The sequence below is a fragment of the Lytechinus pictus genome, chromosome 5, assembly GCF_037042905.1.
Source record: "Lytechinus pictus isolate F3 Inbred chromosome 5, Lp3.0, whole genome shotgun sequence".
Taxonomy (NCBI): Eukaryota; Metazoa; Echinodermata; class Echinoidea; order Temnopleuroida; family Toxopneustidae; genus Lytechinus; species Lytechinus pictus.
Window position 1 is genome coordinate 31,415,471 of NC_087249.1, and position 27,772 is coordinate 31,443,242.

The 27,772-nt window shown below is 37.6% G+C and overlaps 1 protein-coding gene across 1 annotated transcript; it reads right to left on the reverse strand.

Annotated features, from left to right (window-relative positions):
- On the reverse strand, positions 1–27,772 carry LOC129262108 (zona pellucida sperm-binding protein 1-like). Its single transcript, XM_064099411.1, has 12 exons — positions 27,524–27,772; positions 21,989–22,183; positions 20,119–20,397; positions 19,099–19,257; positions 13,139–13,333; positions 12,578–12,754; positions 10,731–11,126; positions 8,541–8,731; positions 7,553–7,956; positions 7,091–7,187; positions 5,666–5,882; positions 1–1,477 (listed from the first exon to the last, which is right to left on the reverse strand). Exons 2-12 carry the CDS (start codon positions 22,170–22,172, stop codon positions 1,296–1,298), a joined length of 2,481 nt encoding a protein of 826 aa, XP_063955481.1. The 5' UTR covers positions 22,173–22,183; positions 27,524–27,772; the 3' UTR covers positions 1–1,295.

Here is a 27,772-nt window from a genome sequence, read left to right on the forward strand (position 1 = left end):
GAATGGATTTCCGATCTTTTTCAGGTTTGTGGAATATCCATCGTAATATTGCATTTTTAAAAGTTTATATCCCTTTGAATTTTCTATTGAAATGATAAATAAAGTATGGGATAAATATATATAATAATAAGAATTATTCTATTTTGACCAAAAAAAATGTCTGCAGATATTTGAAAACTAAATGAACTGAAGTATTTAGAGCTTGATTGAATACCGAATTCAACGTAGAAAAAGTTGTCAGAGTTGATAGAATTATCATCACAATCACCAACACCACAAATCACCATCACTGTCACCGTTATCCTCCTCTATCGTTCTAATTAACATCACCACTACCACCACCACCACCATCATCATCACCATCATCACCATCATCATTAATCATTACCACCATCACCATCATCATCTTCATCATCATCATCATCCTTGTCCTCCTCATTACACAGTTCAACCTTATTACTGTACGTTGTATAAATCAGATTTATTACTAATAATCATGATCATGGTGATGATGACGAAGATGCTAGATCTGACTGGCGTCCACTGACTATTACATCGCAAACATCATTCGGACAAGGTACGATAAAGTATTTGACCTACATGCGATATGAATGAATATCAAAATGCGTATCAAAAACATTATTCTAGTGTTCAACGAAACAGAAATTACAATGCTATATAGTTATAAGACTAATATCTAAATACCGCCACTAGCAAACCTATTGACAAAGTTATTCAGATATATGAGAATTATCATAATCATTTTCTAAGGGGTGTGCAGTATAAGGGGATGGTCCGCCAGAGATATAACCATTTACACAACTAAAATGATTATGCGATATTACTTATATTTCAAGAAGAATTCTTCTTTCAGGTCTTTGATTTCATCATTCTCCATGCAACCTCGTACACTTTTCATTCTCCATTTAACAAAATAAAGTTATCATGATGTGCAAAATCATCATCTCTATTACGGACATCGAAGAATAAGAAAAACCTTATATTTTGATGATGCTAAGTACTAGGTAAGTTGATAAAAAAAAATCATTCTTAGATGGAAGGCTGATCGGTCTGTCTGTTTAAAATTTTTACAAGATCTGTATGGGCGTGTAAATGCGAATCATTCATGTCATTTCATTGCCATGGAGATATGGAATTATCAAGTCGATTTCATTTTGTCTTCTCCAACCCTACGCTACATAGTTTTATAATATTCGAATGTTCTTTATTTAGTATGTCATTCTTTTAAGAGCAGACGGATATATATATGAATCCATTTTCATTAGATTTTCTTCTCATGAGTTTAAAAGTGCTTCACGGGTCTGGTCATAAGAGCCATCAACCATTGTGCGACGGGCATAGACACTCATCTTATGAAGTACGACGAAAAACACGGCAACGACGAAGATACAAATGGTAGCCATAGCAACTGTCAATATGATCCAGGGATTGATGTTCTGATAGAGAGCTGCCTTCTCTGTTTTGATAAATGTAAAAAACAAAATATGACTCATTACTCTTCTCGATCGTTCCCCCTAGATTTTAGCGTTATTTTTAACATATTATACTCTAGCATTTTGCAAATTTTAGATACGTTGATCTTTTTTTTTTTTTTTTTTTGGGGGGGGGAGGTAAATCGAACGTTTAAAGTTTACGCGTCAAAAGTTCAACAAACTTGTATAAGCATCGCATATATTTTCCTTCTGATACAATATCCGTACATAAGTTTCTTTGTGTATTATGTGCCTCGTTTGTTAATCTGTAGGGCCAATGAAGAATATATATTTTTTTATTATGGTTAGACGAATTGATAAGAGTAGGTTTCATGTTTATTACTTTTGATAGAGTAGGTTTCAGGTCTATTACTTTTACATGTCGAACACTTCAAGCAAAAAAACCCCCCAAAAATAACAGGTGGAGCGCCTCTGGCAGTCTCACCTGCATCACGCGATTCAATATAGCAGCAGTGCTGACTTTGAAAACTACTTTAACATAAGTATTCACAAAAACACAATTCATATAATGATACAATACTATGTTTATTGATAATAAATTCAATTTGACCTTGATCATGCGACCTAAGACTTGTCAGTGATACTCCATTACCCCCACAGCCACATTTTATAAACTATATCTATAAACTTTGAAAGTTATGACAGCAATCTAATAATTACCTCCAAAATGGCCAAAGTTCATTGACCTTAAATGGCCTTTGACTTTGGTCATGTGACCTGAAACTCGCATGAGATGTTCAGTGATACTTGATTACTCTTATGTTCAAGTTTTATGAACTAGATTAATACACTTTTGGAGTTATGATGGTTATTCAACAAATACCCCAACTTGGTAAAAAGTTCATGACCTTTGACCTTTCACTTGAAACTCAGGCATTACCTGATTACCCTTATGGCCAAGTTTTATGAACTAGGTCCATATACTTTCGAAGTTATGACGAACCTTAGGTTAAGATTTTGATGTCGATTCCCCCAACATGGTCTAAGTTCATTGACCCTAAATGACTATTGACCTTGGTCATGTGTCCTGAAACTCGCACAGGATGTTTAATGATACTTGATTACTTTTATGTCTAAGTTTTATGAACTAGAACAATACACTTACAGAGTTATGATGGTAATTAAACAAATACCCCAACATGGCCAAAGTTTATTGACCTTAAATGACCTTTGACCTTGGTCATGTGACCTGAAACTCGCACAGGATATTCAGTGATACTTTCTTGATACTTGATACGATAATTCCTCTTGCAGCTCCAAAAAGCTAAACTGAAATGAACTTTGCAATATGTCGTGAAAGATTGGTGTCATAGTGAAGATCTCTATTTTACAATAAAAGGAGAGTGCGATGTGCAAGTAAAAACCTGGATACATCTTAAAGAACAAGAGATCCGGTTGGAGGCTGCAGATTTCTAATGATGGGAAGCGCAGCCTCTTTGAATGCTGGTAGACCTGTTTTGTATACAACTTCGCCAGGCAGGTGGTTCCATATTCGGATTGTCCTTGGGAAGAAGGAGTATTTGCAGGAATCAATTGACGATTTTGGCACAGCAAATTTAAGTGTATGGTCCTTCCTTGCAAGGTATGTTGCCGGAGTGACTATAGCTGGCATTGGCATGTTGACCAGTCTGTAGGGAATCTTGAAAAGAAGAGAGCATTGGTCCAGGAGTCGCCAATGATGTAGTGTGTCCCATCCGTGAGCAGAAAACCGGTGTGAGGATGACGTAGACCACCTGTAGTCATGAGCAACAAACCGAGCTACTGTTCTTTGCACTTGCACAAGGTTTCTGATGGCAGTCAAGGTGTAGGGATTCCATGCCTCTGAGGCGTATTCAAGCTGGGGTCGAACCAGAGCTGTGTAAGCTCTCGACTTTACTTCTCTTGAGCATGGCGAAAGAGTTCGGCGGATAAGTCCTAAGGTCTTGCTGACTTTTTGCCTGATATTTTGGCAATGTGTATTCCAGCGAAGATCTGGTGTTACAGTTACTCCAAGGTACTTATACTCCGAGACTCTCGGGACAATATCATCCTGGATGTGATATTGGTAGATCCTTGGACTGCGTTTTCGAGTAAAAGACATCACACCACATTTTTTATGAAGTTAAAGTATGAAGGTCCTGTTGCAAAGCATTATAGTCAGATTACTCTTATGTCCAAGTTACATGAATCAGATCCATAAACTGTCAAAGTTATGATGATAATTTAACAAATACCCAAATTTGTTAAAAAGTTCATGACCTTTGACCTTTCACTTGAAACTCAGGCATTACCTGATTACCCTTATGGCCAAGTTTTATGAACTAGGTCCATATACAGTCAGACCGCAGGTCCCTATGCTAATGAGCAAAAAGGCCAGATTCATCCAAATCATCTCGTGGCTGAATCCTCCTCCTTGCAAAATCTCGTGATTCGTGAGATTTTCTTTCTCTAAGAATTTACCTGTTTAAATCTCAAGTTAAATGAAATATTATTGCACCATCAGATAGAGTAAATGTTACTCTTTCATATTGGTCATTTTTTTGTATACAATATTTTGTTAAATAAGTAAATTTCTGGTCTGAAAATGTGCCTCAAAACTGAATTTTCTTCCTCTGTTTTCTTTTGCAAATTGTGCAAAACTTTTTATTTTGAGCCTCAATGATATCTATATCACCATAAAGCTGAACTTCTGTACTTTTTCACAATACCACTCTTGATATGCGGCACCTTTTAATCGGGTCAAGATCACACTTTTCCCACCAAGGTACAAGACGAGATTTCTGAAATTTTGTACTTGCATGAAATCCAGAGTTCTGATTGGCTGGATAAGGTTCACAGAACAACAGGCGCGGGGTATTTGAGGAGATTACCACATGTTAAGTGTGACCTTCCCATGAACCCAGGCGCTGGAACCGTTGGAATTTGCCAGTGTGTGGTCTCTTTGACCAATCAGAGTGCAGTATTCTTGTTTTCAAGCTGCTTTATGTACTTGGCAAATGAAAAGTGTGATCTTGACCCGATTAAACCAATTCTTATTTTGAAACCTATATCATTTTAAAGCATACATATTCAGCTTTATCATGATTTAAAAATCATTTGGGCTCAAACAAATATAAAGTGTGAAAATAGCAACTTTTGTCAGGTGAAAATAATTATTTTGTAGCATATTTTAGATCAAATTTTTAACCTATATTACAAAATCTTTGAATAAATTCAAACACATGACCTAAAAGAATGATATTCTTCTTTACAATGATACCAAATTCATGAAATTCGATGCACAATTAGAGCAGCAATGACTGAATGAAAAGAGGTGTTTTGGTCCGCATCAAGCTCATTAAATATGCAAAAACATCTCAAGTCATGAATATCACTTGGATGAAAGAAGCCACTTTCTTGGGACCTGCCGTCTGACTGTATACTTTCGAAGTTATGACGAACCTTAGGTTAAGATTTTGATGTTGATTCCCCCAACACGGTCTAAGTTCATTGACCCTAAATGACCTTTGACCTTGGTCATGTGACCTGAAACTCAGACAGGATGTTCAGTAATACGTGATTAACTTTATCTCTAAGTTTCATAAACAAGGTCTATATACTTTCTAAGATATGCTGTCATATCAAGAACTTAACCTTCGGTTTAGATTTGATGTTGACGCCGCCGCGCCGCCGCCGTCGGAAAAGCGGCGCTTATAGTCTCACTCTGCTATGCATGTGAGACAAAAAACAAGAAATAGTGCATTCCTTAACATTTAGCCAACTTCTTTTGAACGTCAATGAGATTTTGGATGGAAAAAAGGCATATACTTTAAAATACAAAAAAAGATAACATGATTTTGAAATTTAATTGTAAACTCTTCACAACATAGTTCCGTGGTCAAATCAATTACAATGGAGTTTTGAAAAGTGACAAAAGTAATCAACCTATATACACAAAGGAACTTTTACGATGATGAACTGTGACAATGTAAGGCCATATGTAAAATTGCAGGAGAGAGTACCTCTCCCTTTTTATGTTAATGGAAAAAAAAACGATTAGGCCTATAGGCTGGAACAAATTCCTAGCGTCTGGTTTATAAAATCACCAAATGTCATTTCGATTTTCACTTGATATGATATTTCTCTGAATATACAGAAACATTAATTTTCATTCAGATTTACGAAAACTTTACCTTTGGTATCTATGTTGTCAAACTTAGGTGGATTGAAAGGAGAATTTCTTCTCAGTCTTAGTGGTCCTTTGGTGATCCTCTTCTTGTCAAGACTGTACTTTTTGATGGTATCACGGCGATTGCGATTTCCGAGTGTTTCGCTGCAACTTGGGTCACATTCTGATATATCACTTCCGGTGGTCGCTTGACACACCAACAGATCGCAGTGGATATAAACCTTCAAGTAAGTACAGAAAATATTACGAACAAAATGCAGTTTAAATCAATTGAAGTGTTTTTATAGAGAGCAATATTGGGATAGTATTGTATGCAAAATAATGTAAATTCAGTAGTGAAAATCCATTACCACAAGACATCAAGAAGTAAAAACGATAGAACTCAAACTCCTGAAGATGATCTGTATTAGATATCGAGAACTTGAACAGGACAAGGACATGACTCTTCTCGGAGTTTCATTACGTTCGCTTCAATGCAGAAATCTCATAAATATACTATTCAAACGCAAGCTAGCGATATAATATGAAAATATTGTTCCTTGCTCTCGTGATGTGATATCTAAATGAGTTTCATGCGATTGTATGTGATATGTGGAATATGTTTCTCGTTTGGCAGTATCAAGATTATTCACACAAAAATCAGGGAAAAAACCTCTTGACATCAGAACAATTGTTGTAACAGAGAGTGACAATTTTCATGGTGCTGTCACTCACACCACGAAACCGTTTCCAGACCGATCGAAGTTTTTGCGTTTTTCTGAACGCCGTATCATCGGTCGGATCGAAGTCAGTTTCGGCGGCGTGTCTTTAGCATTGCGACATTACGAAATTCGTGTGCCTTGGGGTAAGCATTTTAAGTGTTTACAATTATTTACACAACGTACTGAATTTGAATATACGGTACGGTTTGCTTATTATAATACTCCACCCCAAGCAAATGATTTAGTTTGGTTTATGGTTTCTTTTTCTGATCAGTATACGGTATATACCACGTAATTACCACATAATTCATAGGTACACTCTGTTATAAGGCTATTATCTAAATACCGTTCTGTTGGATGTGTCCGACCGATAAAATTTGTCAAAATCACCCAAATTCCTGGTATAATTTAACCAATGTTGGTTTTGACCATTTTGTCGGGCGGACTACTCGGAAACATATTATAAGAATCGTCATTTTGACAAATCTTTTTTTTTTCAGAGTGTAATAGTATCGACATCATCGTGAATAAGCTAGAATAAATTCTTGAAAGCAGAGGTCACTGAATCAAATAGCCAGAATGAAATGGTGTTGACAGGAATGTTCCCTGGATTACAATGGTGGAAATGCATACAAAATAATCTGAGCCAAGTGGATGTATCATTTTTCTTAAAAAGCTTTCCGCTGAACACAATCATTTTTTTTAATTTAAGATAATATTCAACATACCCTATTCCCCAACTCGACGAACCGGAAGGTATTCATAGTGACAGCCACAAAGGCAAGACGGTCATCATCGATTTGAGTTGTTGATTCATAGGCACACCTGATTTCATTAACAATAATATACAAATATAAGATAGACACAAACAAAAATCAATGCGATAAGAACGAAAGGGGATAGGAATGTCATAACTATGCCATGATAGCTTCACATTTAAATAGTTGGTATTTATGTATATAGGTCATATCCATCATGAGCTTACGGTAAGAATGTGTCCCACTGAAGAGAGCAAATCGAAGATGCAACTGAATTAATTTTCAGCCCATTAGGGAATAAAATTATTGACACATTTTCAGATTGGTTGGGATGGAGGTGTTTACGGTGGGGGTACAGAAGCACCACCTTCTCCCGTAATGCCTAATCCTGGACCCTCTAATGTGTCCCAATCATCTGAGCATAAACCTCACCCATCTTCTCTAATAATGGTCCACTGTTTGTCGTTGTACGACGCAGATGGTGTAGCCACACAGCCTTTGATAGCCAGATCTAAGGACCCATCTTGAGAAGGAACCGACGCTCCAAAGTACAGATCTTCATTAAGCTCCACGTCCACCGGGTACTCAGAGTCTGCGTACTTCTCAAGGAAGTCGCTGTCCTTGAAGATATCGAGTGAAAAGTCGTATTGTCCAGTGGAGTCCTCGGTTACATTAAGCCGGTAGTTCGTCACCCGGTAGGACAGTAGTCCGACTTCTTCGGATCGGTTGTAGGAACAGAAGAACGGTATAGAGACCATTTTGATCCGTGTGATTACTTTTCCACTACTCTCCCTTGATATCACAGTGTTGCTGTACACGATGTCTTCATCGTTTTCCTTGATTTTAAAGATATGGAAAAGGAAAAAAAAGAGAGGAATGGCAAATCATTACAAATTGTATCGCAGCTTTACTCCTATGCTACAAAAGACATGTCATGAAAAATCGTCATACTGCATGTATATGCCACTCTTATGGTTGCCGGGATTTCTTTAGAGGGGGTAGGGGGGGGGGTGGTTGATCGTTGATCTAGATCGTTTTAATGGATCGAATGTTTTAGAACTATAACACAAGCAAGACAATGAAGGGCACTTCCAAATCCTTTCAGACTTGTTGCACTGAAGCAGAAAGCATATTCATTGTATTGAATGAAAATATCGCAAGTGAATACATTTACAGACCAATAAAAAAATGACAGAGTTGATGATCTGAAAAGGCATATGCCCTTTTTAAATAATGTATAAATCCGGAGGTTCCGGATGTAAATGTACAGCCTGCATTGTTCAATGTAAATTAGATGTTGTTGGTCTTATTTTGAACCCCAAATCAAAACATCGAAACAAATCGAAACAAAACAAAACAAAATACACTGTCGTACACATAAATTCAGTATAGTTGGGCTTTGATTTTTGTTCAAACATACCGTTACTTCGTTGTTGCAATCGGTGAGGTTTGTTGTGATACTGATGAAATGCGTATCTTCAGAGATGGTTCCTGTGCAGTTGTCATCCCTTAAGAGATAGAGGTCCTCACCACTCGTCACCTCTCCAAGACGACTCACCGGTACGGTCACAGTCATGCTGAAAGGACCACATTGCAATGTGATCTGGTCCTCTAAAACAACAATTCAGGTTCATTAAGTAAGGAATTGGACAGCGAAACTGGGGAATTACTTACATAATAGATTCTCTTAATATACAACGGTTTACCTAAACATCCTTAAGGGTAACAGGACCCGCTAGCAGAGAATATGAAAAAAAGAGGTGTCAATGAATGGAAGGGAGGAGGGGGGGGGGGGGTGAAAAGATGATGCATCATAATAAAAAATATCTTCATTCAGCATTATTTTTCTTTTTTTTTGGGGGGGGGGGGGGGTGGCAGCAAACAAGTTCAATATAAAACTATTAATTTTAATTCAAAATCATAGCTCTAATAAATAGCCATAGCATGATGGCAGAGCGGATGTGCACGGGGCAAGTTTTTTTTTCTTTAGTGGATTTAGCAAAACTGAAATCACACTTAAGTCTGTACGAGATATAATCTTACAATCAAAGTAATGCCATCGAATTCGGATTAGTCGCTACTTGCTCGAATAATGCGTGTTTCACATATTTTTACTTCTTTTTCCCTCCCACAAGTAAAAAACGCTGCATACTACCGTGCACAAAGTCAAACAATATATTTTTTTACTGGTCTTTTAATATCTTTTAGTGAAAATAAGCTAGAGAAGCCTATGGAAAGCTTAAAGTTTACGGCAATACGAATCCATATTCAAGTCTGGTATACGCCTGTAAGGCCAGGGTTACACCCTTGAATCCATCCGAATACACGTATTCGGGTAGATTCAGGAGTATTCTGTTCTCACTCCGCATATGCGAGAACATTTGGGAAGGATTCAGGAACATTCGCCGAGGAATTCGGCTCGTTTTGAAAATGTTCAAAACCAGCCGAATACCCTCCAAAATACTCCGAAATGTGGCCACAACAAATTTCATTTGGGGCATATTTTGGAATGTACTCGGAAGACATTCGGTCGAATTTGCGGAAGCATTCGGAGTATTCAGGGCATATTCGAACCTGTTTGTATCATTCGGGGCGTAATTAACTGTCCGAGTTAGCGCATTCGGTCATATTCGTTCCGATTCGGGCCATCATTCAGCTGTAATCGGAACAATCGGGCCATATTTTTGCTCAATTCTGGGCACCTTTGGATCGATTCCTTCTACTATTCCGGATGGCGAAAATCAATTCGAGTCAATTCATGGCGATCCTGCGCTGAATCGAGACCTATTCGTTACCCATTCGTCATTTTGTGGAGCTCCTCGAATCAGAGACGTGTAAGTTCCGAGTTCGCCAAAACCATCGGAATCAAGCCGCATTCGGGTAGAATCCGTTGGAATTTATTCGGTTGAAAACGGTTCCGGTGAAACCCTGGCTTAATGCAAGTCCTAAAAATGTTATGTTTTGGGCGGTGTCACCTGGAGGCTAATCACACTACACTTCTCCCTAAAGGTCATAACTTGTCGCCGTTACTCTTCAAACAATTGATATATGACGGTTATAATTTGACCATCCGTGAGTAAATGAAAACCCTTAAAAGTAAAAGGTGGTCAGTTGCATTGGATGATTTTATCCACCTTGAGAAGCAAGATATCTGCTATAATGCTATCATTCAGATATAAAGCAACCTAGACACAACCGATTGCCTTATGAAACATAAGTATATTAGATATGGCATCGGGGGAATGCGTGTGTCATGAAATAAAAAATTTCTGTGACGCTGAAAAACACTGTCCAAATATAAAAAGGGGATACACGTTCGCAGGTCCCAGTCAAGCTTATGGAGTCAGTATTTATCAGTACCACTTCTATACTTCATATAATCTATGAGCCTGAATGTGATCTATCTTATTGTGAACGTGCTTTTAGATCACATATCCCACTGCCGTGACTGCTGTCATTGATGTGGGGAATAATAGTTAATGTACTATTCTACTTAGATTTGTGAATGATTTTAGCTACAATCCCAAATGAATGAAATTAAATAACCGTATCGTTAAATCTGATGCAGTCTTTGCGAAATTGGACGGCCAGTAACCATGTTGACCATTACCTGCCAATTGTGTTGTTTCAAACGATGGATCTGTCGAGTTCCCCGTCCGCTCGGTAGGAGTTATCGAAATTCCCGTTTCCGAAGTAGGATTGGTTGGAAAGCCAGATCCCGAAGGAGGGGTGGTCGAATGGTCTGTTCCCGAAAGAGCAGTGGTAGGATAGTCCGTTCCTGAATGAGGAGTGGTCGGATTGTCTGTTCCCGAAAGAGGAGTGGTAGGAAAGTCCGTTCCCGGAGGAGTGGTCGAATCATCTGTTCCTGAAGGAAAAGTGGTCGGATAGCCCGTGCCCGAAGAAGCAGTAGACGGATTATTCGTTCCCATAGGATCGCTCGTTACCGAAGAAAGAGTGGTCGGAGAGTCCGTCTCAGGATTGGAGGTCGGAGTAGTTGAATTATCGGCTTATCGTATACAGAATAAAGGGAGTTTATTTGCGTGAGATAATAACATTGCAAAACAGATATCTATTTCCTTGATAAGCATTTGTAATTTCATATCACCTTCTCTAAATGCTTTCAAAGGACACACTAGCGATACCATATGACGCATTGAGACTTGGGACGATTCCAAATGTAAAAGAAAAACAAACGTTTTGTTCGGTCTTTATTACACCTTCACTTGGACGTCTAATTATAAACCATGTTTGGGGTTCAAATGCTAAGCTTCATTGGTGAAAACATACGACTTTTCACTACAGGGTCCTCTATATTTCATAGGTATTTGAATTTATATGGTTTTAGCAATTTTACTATTCCCGTCTCTTTATGATTCTTACACCGTTTACAATCTATTTAATGCATGTCTCAAAATGCTACCTTTTTTTTCATTAAAATCTCTGAATCATGTGTAAAAAGAATGGGTGCGCAGACATGGGAAGCCATTCTTTGTTCAATCTGAAAATGACTGGCAGAGGAGTTTTTTCCAAGAAAATCTTATATTTCAAATGTTTATGAGATTTTTGGCACAACTACGCATATGAGTTTTAGAAACATTATCAACTGAAAGTTTTTGTGAAATAAAAAGAAATTCAAGTTAAATCCTTACTTGAATAGTAAGACTCGCAGACAAGCCCCCGCTATAGTGTGGTATGACCTTAATTCGCGCGTTAGCTAATTTTGCGCACGGTCGAATATCTCAATATCTAATTAATATCTTGAAATACTGATATCACCAACAGAAAAAAGCGACCCAAAATTACCCAATATGGTAATTTTCTTGAAGGTAAGGTCTCAATTTGTGAAAATATTGGCAAAACATCGGCAAATTTTGTTACCTTTTGCGCCCGTTCTGAGAAAATCCGAACTTCTCGACAAGCATCAAGAAATCGCCAGTTTGCAAGAAGAGGTCTCCAAATAAGTTAGTAAAATGTGATACCAACCAAATTTATAGCATTTGACCTCCATCTGATACAGTTATCTTATCTTTGCCTATTTGATTTCTTTTCGAAAGCTTTGCAAAATAATCCTGCGCAAAGTAAAATCACACTTTTTTATGACACTTTTTCAGTCGAGTGCGCTCGTGTCGATCCCCATGGAATTTTGGGATCGCGATACCGGCGAATCCCTTGACCTACTTTATAACTCCGTCAAGCGAATTCGACTTTGGGATCTTGCCTTCCGTTTGGTGTAAATGATTTTGATTAATTTTGTGTGAAATATCAGAAATTTTTGATTGAAAATCAACCTCATGATAATTTTAAGATGTGCGCAAATTATGGTCACCTCATCATACATCTAGAGGGCGGTTTCGAGGGTGCCGGGTACTGGTGGGTTCGGTTGTGTTTGGGTCCGGACCCGACTGGATCCCATCATAAATAAATAGCTTAAAAATAATTTCTATGTTGTAAAGATACCTTCACAGGTTCCTGTTGGTTGACTCCAAGTACCATCAGCCTGACATACTGACGTGACGTCACCAACTGGTTGATAGAACTCCTGGCACATGTAAACAACAACGCTTCGATATTCAGATGAAGCGTTGGACGGATTCGAATTCGGCAACGTAGGATACGGCGAATCGCAGGAAACCGCTGTAACCAACCAATGAGGATGTGAGAATTGAATATACTATGGAAATAACAAAAAATGCTCCTGATCGATTCAGAATAAAGCGCAAAATGTCATGGTGTCAACTACTTACACCTATAGCGAGTAGTGGGAATTTAAAGATCTGCCGCTTTGTCATGTTATTCAAATAGCCAATCTTATTTTTCATCTATATTCTAAAACTAAAAGAGGACAAAACATATTTCATATTTGTCTCACAGCTGCAAAAGCTCCTTAATCAGACAACATTGTAATGACGATGTATCATGTTTGTATTTAATAATCCCGTCTGTTGATACATTCATCTTCATCTATAACTTACCTATTCCCCCGCTCGCGCTGGCAATGTTTTGACGTACTGAACTTACATTTACATTCTGGACGTGGGCCACTGTACGTGCCATTTTGTCTACAATCTATACGGTCTTCTCCATCTAGCTCGTAGCCTACGTCACATGAAAATGTGACGTACGATCCAAAGAGCCAATTAGGGTGAGATGTGTTGTAAGTGCCGTGCGCAGGCTCTCCTGGGTCACTACACTGTATTGGACCACGTGGGCCAGCTGAATTAAAAGTTAGTGCAATAAAGAATTTATCAAGCTTTTGTGAGATAAATATGAACTGTAATTTTGAATATGATAGTATTATTCTAACATTTCAACCTTAAAATATCGGTAACCCTAAACTGTTATAATCGATATTTCTTCATGAAAATTTGTGTTTGGGCGTTGAACAGAAAATCAGTGTGCGTATTCGTTCTTTTTTTTAAAATAAAGTCCCGATCGATCGTTTATCTTATTTTCTATATGCGAGGATTTTAACCAGAATGCATCGTCCACTTCAGTGGCTTAGAAATGGTTTCATCCACAATTTAGAAAAAGCATGAACAAGATAATGTGATCATGACATTTCCATCATATATTTGGCATAATAGAAATTATAATTTTGAGATTCAAATCTCATCTGGCACAAAACGAGAAACATTATTAAATTAGGTTGACAGATTAAAGCATCTAAAAATATGAATAGTGATAATGATTAAAATGATACTCTTAAAAATAACGTTTTGTATTCTCATGGAGGAAAACACTTTGGCCCGTATTCTGAAGTCAGGTTTAACTTAGACCATGGTCTAACTCTGTGCTAAAATTATGGAAAGCCAAAAGTGTCAAAATTTTTATTAAGTTGTATGTTTCTTATGTTTACTGTGCTCTTTCCTGATTCATCGATGGTGAAGACAATCATCTACTTATACTTCCTAGACAATTATGAATGATTTGAGAGCCAAATGAGCTGAAATATGATGTCTATACCGTTAGTGATTTATGTGACAATTGGCTATCCATACTTAAACCACAAATTAGTTAAATAAGTTAAACCCGACTTCAGAATACGGGCCTTTGAGTTTACTGCTTTACCCGCGGGCCCCGGATCATGCCGAATCTCGGAAGTGTTTAATATGACTCGGCCACGATTCGAACCTACAACCTCCCGTACACTCAGAGAGTGATTGCCACCGGATAAATAACATGATAATAGGGCATATTGCTATACTGAACTCAGGACAGATGTTCCAAGCATTTTCCGTAAAAAGCCTAGTAGTGATTCTTACTGAATTTCAAGCCTTGCATTAGCTTTCTGATTTAACAAATTAATTAAATATATCGGTTCAGTGATGTGTCCGAGTCCAGTCAGTCAGAGACCGAGTCCGAGTCATGCCTTTCGAGTCCGAGTGCGACTAGTCCGGCATGTCCGAGTCTGAGTCACCCATGTCCGAGTCAGAGTCCGGCACATGTGCAAATGTATTACATAATCCATCAGAAACAAGTTTGGGATTCAAAATATCAATACTTTAAAAATATATATCTATATACAAACTACAAAATAATCAGAAGACAAAAGTATGTTGTTGATTTTGTAGTTTATTAAGAAAGTCCTTGGTTCCCCCCTCCCCCTGAAATCTGGTTTTCATATATTTCACATGGGTTGAACTGATAAAGATTCAAAGAAAACTTACTCACAAATACTAGGTGTTTCAATGACGGATTTACAAAGAAAGATTATTTGACTAAGTTTTTCAACTTAAAATTTAGATATACTAGACTTACTCCCTTTTACTTGAACAGGCCTACAGCATTTGCTCTAAAAAGAAAAGACCACCATGCAATGAAGGGATACAATGCAAGTGACGTCTGGGTTTTTCCATGAAGTTGGGGCACAAATTGTGACATTTCAGCATAACTAAATACTAATGATGACATTTATTGTTTGTAGTCTTCACATTATTTTGTATTAAGGCCATATATTCTACTGAAAGTTTGTGGCCATTTAGACTAATTTTCCATAAAATTATTAAACTAAACAGTGTATAATGTTGTTTAGTGGACACGGAGTCCGTGTAGCATCGGGATATACATTTGGTCATAAAAGTTAAATGCATGCAATTAGACTGACTAAAACTTAAAAGAATGCATACATTCACTTGTTAAGTCAGCTAGCTAAATATTTCAGATTTCCTATGCACATGTAGTTTTTGAAAGAAAATTTTGAAAATTGTCAAGGTGTCCATGTAGCACTAGGAGATGTCACATTTGGTGGACACTGAGTTGCATAGTGACAATTTTAAAATTTTCTTTTGAAAATAGAACTATATGCGAAGGAAGTCTAAGTTATTTAGCTATACCTGATTTAACAAGTAAATGTGCATATTGTAGCAAGTGTTGGTCAACTTGATTGCTATAATTTGACTTTTGGGACCAAATGTAAATATCCCGATGCTGCACGGACACCGTGTCCACTAAACAGCATTATACACTGTTTTGCTTAATAATCTAATGGAAAATCAGTCTAAATGCCCCCAAATTTCCAGTAATTTTTGTATAGTCTTTATACAAATGTAAAACCTACAAACAATACATATACAGTACAATCGGTCTTAGGTTATGGTGAAATAACACAATTCATGCCCCCATTTTTATGGAAAGACCCGTCTACAAGGCAAGCTTTTCAAATGTGAGAGTCTAGGTTTTTTTTTCGAGTCACGGGCACATAGTCCGAGTCATGAACCCTCAAGTCCGAGACCGAGTCCGGCAAACTCGGACTCGAGTCCGGTCTCGAGTCACACATCACTGCATCGGTTACACGATAATTCCACCCTAACATGAATTCGGTTTTAATGATAAAAAATGAATATACAAAATCAAAGTTAAATATTCTAACTTTTTTGTTGTCGCTTCACATGCAATTCCCAATGTGTCATGTAATTAAAGTTATGTAAGTTTTAATATTTTAATGGCACATGTAAGAGGCGTCCACGTTCGCGGGGACTGTCATTGTACAGTTGTAACTTATTCATTAATGCTATAAGTTTACTCAAGAGCGATTTCAATTTACATTTACTGGAACCATAAAAGAGATATGGGTCATGTAAGACTTCATACCCATGAAATCAAATACGAAATAATGACGTCACCTTAATGGCTCGGTCACAAATACCATTAAAAACTATTACGAACGCCTTACGAACGATACCATTAAAAACTACTACGAACGCCTTACGAACGATTTGTAGACCATGTCGTAGGATCTTATCACGAAATTAGCCACACGAAACCAGCGAACTGCAGCGTTGGCAGACCGTTCGTAAGTTCGAAACTTAGTCGATGTTCTGGTCCAAGATTTTTTTAACGTCATACGAAACACTCTCTTCGCAAGAAGCCGCAAGACCGTCGTGTTAGCATTTTAAGAACTACGCGAGATTAAGAAGGGACGAGAGACAATTTTAGAAGCCTTGAATTCTTACAATGATCGTAAGTATGCCTAAAGTTGCATAGACGGCTCTTACGGTGTCCGTAAGAGCGCTTTACGAACGGAGATTCGTCTTGGCGTTTATAAACCAATCGAAAGGAACTCGTTAGGCGTAGTTAGCCTGCACAACTTTTATGCAAATGTTCCTAAGAATGACTTATTCTTCTTACGAGTGCCATTAATGTAAGACTACCTTGAGACAACATAAGTCTTAAGATTGCCGTAAGTCTGACAAAAGGTATCTCAAGGCAATTTAATGAAAAATATACGAATTCTATCCGAAAATCATTTCGTTTCTCAATAATTTCTTAAGTTGTTCTTAGGAAGACTAAGAATATACGCCACATCTTCTAATCTGTACGAACGCAAGAATTCGTACGAACAGTGAGATTCGTAAGAAAGAATCGTTCTTACGAACCTTTGTAACTGTAGCTTAAATTGTCTTGCCGCCATCAAATATCCCGTCGGGCCACCCCTGGTTAAGTGTGATACCATTCTAACACAGAAAAAAGTGAGTCACTTGAAAAATGCATGTTTCCTAATGACACGACTTATATTGAAATGAAAAAAAATTAAACATGGGCAAAAATCAGATAGGATACATCTGTAATGAAAAAAAAAAGCTGTAGAAGACGAATTATCCTCAACCATTAAACAGACGATTTTGAGATTAATTTAATTGGGTATCAAAATTACAATGCAGGGAATATAAACTAACATACACACACCCTCTGGCGACCAGTAGATGCCCTACTTTAATAGCTAACCGGTGATTATGAAGAACTCCGATTTCAATAAATTAAGTAATAATAGGAGTGGGCTATACATGGGTCAAAAATACTTTTTTGTAATTTCAATATGACAACAGTTTTTTTTTATTCCTTGTAATGTATCTCAACATGAAATGACAATATTTTTTGTCTCGGGTCCGAGAAAAAAGTGTGCCGGGCCAAAATCCAAAATGGCCGCCAAAACCCCCCAAAATCACAGTTTTGGCCACAACTTTTTTATTTGGTGGTCAATTTCTCTGGTTTTGGTGTCTATTCATATGTTTTGGGGGGCAGGCAATTTGCTTTTCCTATAATTAGTACTTTTAAACCATTATTTGTAGAGTTAAAAGGTAATTATACCTAAATTTTCCCATTTTTGTAGCCCTTTTTCAGCCAAAAAGTAGGTTTTATCATTCTGGGGTTCTGGGATATTAGATGGTACGAGGTCAACAATAGCAAGCAGCTTCATATAGCTATATTGCTTTTATTCCTCCACTTTGGGTTTTACGGATATTTGTGAAATATATCTTATTAAATAAAAAAATGTCAATTACCCATTGGGGCTATACAGTATACAATGTACTGTACATACATACTGCACTGCATAAATGCATTGGCCACTATGACAGATAACAAGGCTTGTATAAACTATAGTGTCATAGAAATGAGCTCTCAGGTTTAAAATTAGATGCCTCAGAAATTGAAGATATGTTTTGTCTCAGAAATTGAGGACATGTTTTGTCAAATATGCTAATTCAGGGGGCGGAGAGAGGTAATTTACACTGTAGCTATTCTGGGCCCCTTTGCATAAAAATTTACCATTATGTTAACTTAACTTAATGGTAACTTGCATGCAATCCTTGATTCTGATTGGCTGTTGATCAGCGTTACCATGATACTTGTAGTTACCTGACCACATAAACATAGGCCAGTTTAATAGACACCAGAACCAGGTAAAAAAAGCCTCCAAATGAAGAAGATATGGCTAAAAATGTGATGTACATATATGATATATACATGTATGTGATATTTAAGTGCAATTTACGTTGCTGGTTTCATCATGTACATCAGCTGACAAGGAATCAAATTCACAATCTAATTCTAAACATTTGAAGCTCATTTCTATGACACTATAGTTTATATACAGGCCTTGTCATATGCCATGGTGGTCAATGCATGGATATATGCAGTGTAGTAAGTACAGTGCATTGTACACCGTCTAGCCCCTATGGATAAATGACATTTTCTTTTATTTGATAAGATATATTTCACAAATATCCGTAAAACCCAAAGTGGAGGAATAAAAGCAATATAGCTATATGAAGCTGCTTGCTATTGTTGACCTCGTACCATCTAATATCCCAGAACCCCAGAATAATAAAACCTACTTTTTGGCTGAAAAAAGGCTACAAAAATGGGGAAATTTAGGTATAATTACCTTTTAACTCTACAAATAATGGTTTAAAAGTACTAATTATAGGAAAAACAAATTGCCTGCCCCCCAAAACATATGAATAGACACCAAAACCAGAGAAATTGACCACCAAATAAAAAAGTTGTGGCCAAAACTGTGATTTTGGGGGGGTTTTGGCGGCCATTTTGGATTTTTGCCCGGCACACTTTTTTCTAGGACCCGAGACAAAAAATATTGTCATTTCATGTTGAGATAAGGTAAAAGGAACACAAAAAAACTGTTCCCACAGTAAAACCAAAAATCACCCATTTATAGCCCACTCCTAGTAATAACTTACAATACTGGCATAAGTATCCTTTTGTACTGTCACATAATTCATCATTCCAATGGAAATGGTCTGAATTCGGCATACCGGCGTAATAAAGAAGATTGATGCATTTTTCGCCAATGTCGCTCGGCTCACCAGGAACCCAGAATGGCTCAGAAACGGCAGGGCCTATTAAGATAGTGAAATCGTAACTTATATCAATTCAAAACCATCTTAGATTCGATGAACCAAACACAGGCATAGCCATTCCAATTCCGAGGTGATAAATAGATACAAATCATTCAAGCGTATATAGCATCGATATTTTTCATATAGATAGAACGTATGATAAGACAGGTATTTCTTTGCTTAGATTCACAGAACATTGGTCAGCATGATATGAAATTTAGGAATGTATAATTATTGTACGATGGTTGTTATTACTTTTGAATAAGGTAATAACTTTGATCGTAAACCTGTCAATACATCCTTTAAATTGACTAGCGGGAAGTAGGGGGAATCAACATTAGAGGTATATTTCTAGGCTTTTTATCTCTCACATACTTACACACTCCTTAAAAAACGTTTTGGGACACCGTTCAGTCTTCCATATAGTAAAAACTTTCTCGTTCGCATGGCTTAATTGCATATTGATATTCATGGTCAGCCAAATCATGGGATAAAATAATAACGATAGGCTTTAACTTCCATCTCCAATGGCAGTAATATATCCACATTTATGTAACCACGTATATATATACATAGCCCTAAAGTCGGGGTGCCACCCCCAAATTTTGAATTTTCAGTTCAATATATTAGTATCATCCCCGCGAGGACAGGATTTACGCAACTGTCCTTTAAAAAAATAACTTAAAATCTATTTTCATTAACCCATTAAAATGTCAGTTGTAGACTATAAATTTCATATGATATCTGATTTAAGGAATACTCTTGCCATTTCTCAGTCAATTGTTCAAATTTTTTTTTTTTTTCGAAAAACCCTCAATACGGAGTTTGAGTTTTCCATTGTCTCCTGCATGTTGTTCTTACCATCTAGCCAGAGTAAGTGATTATTCGTCTTGGAATCATCACGGAACCCTCCGATCCACCAGTTATGATACAAGTTATCAACATTTTCATCATTCGCTGTTTGGACAAGTATATCCCGTTGGACCTCTGAATGAACTTCGACAAGTCTTCCAGACTTTGCCTCGCAGTAGGCATTTGAATCATCCCAGTTCTTTGCTTGTCTTACAAAGACGACGCAGTTGGCTCCGTACGATGTTTGAGTGTAACTGTCGAGCTCCCCGTCGCTCGGACATTGATTTTCTGCAATAAAAATATATCTAGAAGGTGGGATATCAGGAAGACACTCATCTATTAGTTTAACCGATTGCCTTTTGAAAACAACCGGTCCCTGGACATGACGAATGGGGATTACAGAATACAGTAGTGAGTGGGTTAATAAATTGAGGCGATTTTTCGAAGGCATTCACAGATGAATCACTCACCCGGTCATGGGATTACCCATACAATTTGTTTACACCTTATTCACTCCTTGTGGAGTATTCTAACCAGACCTATTAAGTTCAAAGTGTTAGGTACATTTCGCCGATTTTGGAATCCTACCGGGTACCCATTTTAAACCACTTAAATCACATCATAACAGTTATAAATATACAGATAATTTTTCCACATGCGTGATTAGTCGGGCAGGTAGTCCTGAAAATACCAATACACAGATATTATGAATAGTCTACCCCCTATGGAATTGAGCAGATGTCTTATTTGAAAGCTTCGTCCAATTATTCATTGGTTTAGAAATTGCGTCATCCACAAATTCGAAAACAAAAAGGATTTTATATTCATGATATTTTAATCATATTTTGGCACATAAACATGACATTGTTTACATTATTCATGTTATTAGCCTGTATTGATTATTTTCATTATTATCATTATTACTATTATGATGATGATTGTATGATTACTATTATGATGATTATTATATAATGTTGTTCATCTACAAGGTTTGTTTTGGAATAAAAAGACTGGTATTTCAATTCATCTCCTGCAAGAAATATCATTAGGCATTGGTTTAAGTTAGGAATAATGTGCGGTCCGAAATAAATCAGACAGAAGACGAAGGAAAAATCTTTCTTAATCGACAAACATTCGTGTCCGACTAAAAGTAATTTCCTCTTGATTTCTGTCAAATTTGAATTGTAATCTCGTAATCTCATTGTCGCAATCAATTATCTTAAAATATCTGAAAATGGAATATATGCTATATGGACTTTATAAATTTTCTACGACAGAGAATGGAAATTCGGCGGAAAGTTGGGAAAGTTGATTCCAAAGGCTTGCCCCAATAAAGGGGACAAAATCCTATAGACTTAGCTCTTTAAGCATATCAGGGGATGGGGATAAATAAGGATTAACGGGTATAATATGAATAATATGTCTCATTTGTTTATCATAGGCCTGTATTTCTTCATATACAATTTTAATTTCCATAGGCTTATGTAATTATTCACTTATTTTCCACGAAAGAATATAACAAGCAAAAGAAAACAAATACTAGTACATTGCATATATCTATCGGCAAACATGAGGCAAGTTATACACAAATGAATAATCATTTATGAACGGTGATTATTTATATTGCTTTACAAAAAATAAAAACTTTTATTTTTCAAATAAAAATGCAATTTGGCGATTCAAGTCTTTTAGCAGATTGAATATTGCATATATATCTTGCATCAACATAGCAACGAAATAAATCTCGATCTAGCGATTGAATTACCTGGTAGTCCCTTGGTATCAACACGTGACCATTGATATTGTTTAAGCTCTAGGGGGGGGGGGTTCGAAATTTATGTAATTTTCCAAACAAGGATTATTTTAATTAAGCTCTCACCAAACTCACAGACGAAGAAATTCTGTTTGTTCCCTTCTGTGTAGCTAACTTTGGTGCAATCCTCGTCATTCCAATTATAGCTGTGAAAGCCGGAGGTTGGGGAGTTGAACCCACTGAGCTGTATGCAAACTTTGCTGTCTCTTGCTCCGTTTGGCTCACCATTATCCCATGAAAAATAATCCATTTCTGTATCAGCTGTATTAATGAAAGAGGAATTTTAATTCGATGTCGGGGGTATAGTATACAAAATAATGCACGTAAGCGCGTGCGTGCAGGGCCAAATAATGGACGATGTGCGAGAAGAGCCAATAGCAACCTTTCGCAAACCTCAGGGACGGTGACACTAGGGTCCCCTAACACAAAAATTAGCGATTAATCGTACATTCGATTTTCACATTTAATTGTACATTATAATAAATGGAATCAATCATAGAAAACTGTTCTACATTCATTGCTAAGCTTTGTGATACAGGCCCTATAGATCTGCTTTTCGTGTGCAAAATTATTTCACGCGACACCCGCAACATAATTAAATCCCGTTTTCATGAATGTACGTCTGGTCATCATCGTATATGCCCCCTGAGCCGGCGGCGAGCCTCTACTATGACAGCTGGCTGGAGATATTCGAAATGCAGGGCCCACAATAGATTATGACATGGATAAGAAAGTGGTTTTTCTAACAAATCGAGTACATATTGAGTGAGGAAAAACTTACTGAATTAAGGCTTAGATATAGATCATTACAGTCCATCATCGAATCGATATTGCATTTAATGTGGATTATTGGTGGATCACTGGCAATTGATTCCATGGGTCAGATCACCTCTCCAGCCGCAACCATTTCGCATGCATTGATATGTACACAACATATGCAATAGGCCTATATACGTCTGAACTTAAGCCAAATTTGCGGGGTTTTTTAATTTTGTTTACTCCTTCTACACAAACGATATGCCTCTAGCACACAATGTAAAGGGCATTATGTTTTACATTCCCCAGAAATGGGGGATTAGATTCAAATTCCCGGTTGGACCACTTCCACTGATGATTGGATACCAGTCACGACCATGGGGTTTCGAAAAGCACCCTAAACAGGGAAGCAAGTCTTTTCCAGATTATGAAAATGCATCTCTTAACAAGTATTCGGCTTGTGAAACCCTACAAGTATTGGAAATATATCCCTTTTTCAGTATTTAAACATCGTTTTTGACACCCTTATAACGTTACATAGGCCTATACGTAACGTACTTGCCCACTCTTTCCCTTTTTACGCGTGGTCGCGCCTGGTATCCACTCTTCAATGGATGTGGGCCCCCCGGGCGGCCTCTCGAGCTCTGGGAGGAACCAAATGTGGCTCTGGAAAGTCGTCCTTAATCGGATATATCGCTGTTACCATAGTAACAACCAGAATTTTGCACACGAAACGCATATTGAATGTTTCCATTGCAGATGCGAAACGAAAACAAATCTCATGTCACACAATTTGCATTGCAGGACAGAGTTTTACGACCATGACGACGGGCCAAAAAGTCTCTTTCAAAATCAACTACCGTCGTAAATAAGCGTTCGCGTTCTCCAACGAAAGGTCGGGAATGCCATGGATATACCACACCGAGGTCCGCAGGACCGAGTGCGGTATATCCATTTGGCGAGTCGAGCACAGAGCTCATTATTTAGGTCCTCAATGCATAAGAATGCGTGCATTGTTTATTTTATACCCCCATGTTACTGAGTTGCCCCGAAATGCTTTATAATAATTCCAGACCTCGCACTATCCCGCACGCCAGAGATCTTGTCACCTGAATTTCTCATCTGAACCTCTTTCCCATAGGATCATGGCCCTGGGAAGCAGGGGTGCTGGGGATGCTGAAGCACCACCATTTTTTTATTGGGGGTGCTGCGTGTGCTATTTTCCATAATCAACACCCCCTGGAATTTTGGTAGGTATGAAAAATGACAGAAATTTAATGAAAATAAACGATAGGTAGAACCCCCCTTCATAATTTTCCTACATCTTGCTTTAAATAGTGCTTAAATTCACCCTTTTTCAGATCGGAGTATCAAATATTTTTCAGCTCGCGCTTCGCGCTCACGTTATCAATGTAGAAAGATATCCAATTACCCATCCTTTTCCTGACTTGCAAAACATGAATAGAGTGTCCCCTTTTTAGGTTTGAAATCTCAATTTTGTTTCCTCTCGCGCTTCGAGCTCGCATCAATTGTATAGTTGAACTAGTATAGTAAATTTTACAATGCCTACTTAGCTTGTTGTACGCGAGCAATGGGAGGATGAATGTCAAACATCCGTACTGTTGCACACGTACCATCCAAAATGCACCGTCCATAATGTACCTTGCACGGGTCAGGCAAAGTTGACGTCACAATAAAAATTAAGATTCAACGCATTTTACGTGCGCTTTATAGTAAATGCAGACGCGCAGGGCTTAAGGACGTTCCACAATTAAAATGAAGTCCATGTCATTTTCTCCAAATTTTGCAGAGAGTTACTTTGGTATCTATGCATCATGAAAATGCAAAAAATAATATAGGTTCATGTGCTAATTTTTTTTCTACGGGTCTTCAAAATCGCCGAATTTGAATGATTTGCAATCTTGCGCAATCAAGAGAATTATGCCTCTCTTAGACCTCACGAATTCACCAAATGAGTTTAAATCATCTTTATTCAGTGGATACCGCATCAAACTTCATCAAATGTTCAAGATATATAACAAAGTGTATACCAAAGTAAGAGAAAGTCTTTTAATTGGTAAAACTATATCTATTTGGAGTCAGCAGCGCCCTCATTTGGCAAGAATGGTGCAAAAACTCGAAAAAACAAATCTCCAAAGACGTGAATCTACTCAAAAATTAAAAAAGTCTTTTGTAAGCTGCACTTTTTTCAAAATCCAGGTCATTTTCATCAAATTCGGCTAAATTGTAGAGGAATGCATGTCAAAGGTGTAGGGAAGTTAAAAATTTGGGGTCCATGTGCTCGTTTTTTAACTATGAGTGTCCAAACTGATGCGAGTTGGCATGAAAATCGCCCAAAATGCGCCCAAAACGTGCAAAGGTCTAATAATGCCGTCTAAAATGCGAATGGTTCCGTAGCTTTGCCCCAAACATTCAAAATCAATGTCATTTTCATCGTACTCTCCAGATTTGTAGAAGAATATATTCTGAAGACATTAAAATATTAAAAAGTATGGGGTCCCTGTGCTCGTTTTTAAACTATCAGTGTCCAAAGTGTTGCGAGTTGGCTTGAAAATATTGAAATCCACCTAAAATGCTCCGAAAACGTGCAAAAGTCTGATAATACCGTCTAAAATGCGAATGGTTCCGTAGTCTTGCTCTGAAACATTGAAAATCCATGTCATTTCTATCATACTTTGCACATAGATACTTAATAGCACCTGAATATTCCAAATATGCAAAAATGAACATGGGTCCATGTGCTTGATTTTTTGTTATAGAGCTTCAAAATTAACCCAAATGGACGATGTTTTTAAGAATTGCGCATCCAAAAGAATTTGGCATTTTTATACCTCACGAGATCACAACAGTGAGTTTAAAGCCTCATTACTCAGTCAAAATCCATGAAAATTTTATCAAATTTTGCAATATGATTAATAACTGTATCCGTAAGATGGATAATCTATCTATATTGCTGTCAATTGTTTGCTCATCGTTTAAGTCTAACAACACTCTCAGTTCTTAGAAATTACGGGAAAGATACTCAACCTCAAAAATGTTAAATTTCAATAACAAACTTGAGAAGTAAAAGAAATGCTGCACTTTATTAAAAACCCATGTCATTTTTACCAAACCTTGCAAAGTTGTAGAGGAAGGTATACCTAAGAGGTGCAAACATTAAAAAATATGGGTTCATGTGCTTGTTTTCAAACTATCAGCACTCTTATTAGAGCAAATTTGCTTCTTAAAACACCCGAAAACGCGCCAAAAGCAGTATCTATGTGAGGGAAAATTTCGAACCACTTTTCCATTTATTCAAACTCGGGGTCATATTCATCATACTTTGCAGCACTACAGAGAAATTATTTTGAAATTGTAGAGGAATAAAAAAAATGTTCCATGGAATAATTCCAGTTTATAAGCTTCATAAAATAACACATCAGATCTGGAGTTGGTGCAGATAAGGAGAAAAATCAGCTCTCATTACCTACAGCTGATTTAATCACCTGTTCATTCCATTGTGACGTCAGCGCGCAGAGTGTAAAATATGCGCAGATCATAATGCGGACAAACATAACTGTGGAACGTCCTTAACTGGCTAAATGCGTCTTGCCATTAATCGATATTCTTTCCATTCATTTAACAATGGTTTTACCCTCCAAAAATCGAAAGTTATGTTGTACATATGTCATGTATGTACAATATAACTTTTTGAAGGTAGGTGTCACGCGGTACCAATCTAGCCGTTCACAGCTCGTATTTTACTACCAGTGTTTACTATATACATTGTGAAAGAAATGAATGAAGAATGGTAGGCGTAGCTTAAATCATGGTTCCCCAGAGCTATCTGCCCTTTGGAAATATTGGTGATGCCGAAAACGAAAAGGTGCCTCTGCCGGAAATCGAACCCAGGCCCCCAGCTTTGAACGCCGGTGCCTTAACCACTAGACCACAGAAACGGGTTAGTTCCTAGGGGGATCGACCCCGATATGATTGACTGTCAGGGGAGCGTTTCATGAAAGGACCTGATGGATGTTTTATCCGACAAGTCCTGTTTTATCCGACAGTTACCATAGGAACCGTTCTTCTCAGCCAATCAAAATCAAAGAAAGTTGTCAGATATGACAACTTGTCGGACAAAAATGTTGAAGAAATGCTCCCCTGATAAACAGATTCTCGACAGCACCAATTAAATTTCCTTTGTCGGGTGTAGGCGAGTTTTGAACGATGCTTGATGTCGATCATTCAGCCCATTTCACAATGACGTCATCATCCGTGCAATTTTGGATCCATACGATTTTGTTTACATTCATTGCGCGTGTTTGTATATGTATGCGGCAATCAACAGACTGCGGTCGCACTGAATGCACTTTTGTATTCAAATTCAAACGTGCCAAATGACAATTATCTATTTTTAGGTGATATATAACAAATAATGAATGAATGCTCTTATCATTAGTGCAGTGGAGAGAATACTTCATTCGGTGAAAGATGAAAAAGATCTATTCAACTCTGCTATGCCCCCTTAAATGGATCATTTTCATATTTCACCTCATGAAGTATTCTGTCCATTGCACTCCTGAACGGTCATTATTTGTATAATGTTCTACAAACCTGTCTTATCGGACGTAGTAAGTTGGTGTGCTGCGTACTATGTGTAAGTATGAGTATGTGTGCGTGTGCGCGATTATGGGACTTGTTTGTGTATTATCTGGATTATGTGTTTGTTCTGTGAGGGTGAAACGAGATGCAAAACGAGACTGCAGGTCGGGTGTGTGTGTGTGTGCGTGGGTTGGTGTGTATATGTGTGTGTGTGAGAATGGTTTGTATTAAGAATGGACTTACATTCTTCCCAGTACCACTTCAACCCTTTGAAAGCTGCTATCCAGAAAGAGGTTGTTTGGCCTTGGAGTCTCCCTTCTAGGAATTCTTGGGTAGCTTGGTCGGGGATTTTGGCAAGTTGGCCAGGACGACTGTCAGAAGCGCATGCACCTCGAGCGTTCCACCAATCCAGCTCATCGGTGAAGGTAAGAAAACAGGTATTTCCCGCTTCATAAGCCCAGCTCCCAGCAGGACAAATGTCCGCGTCGTTGA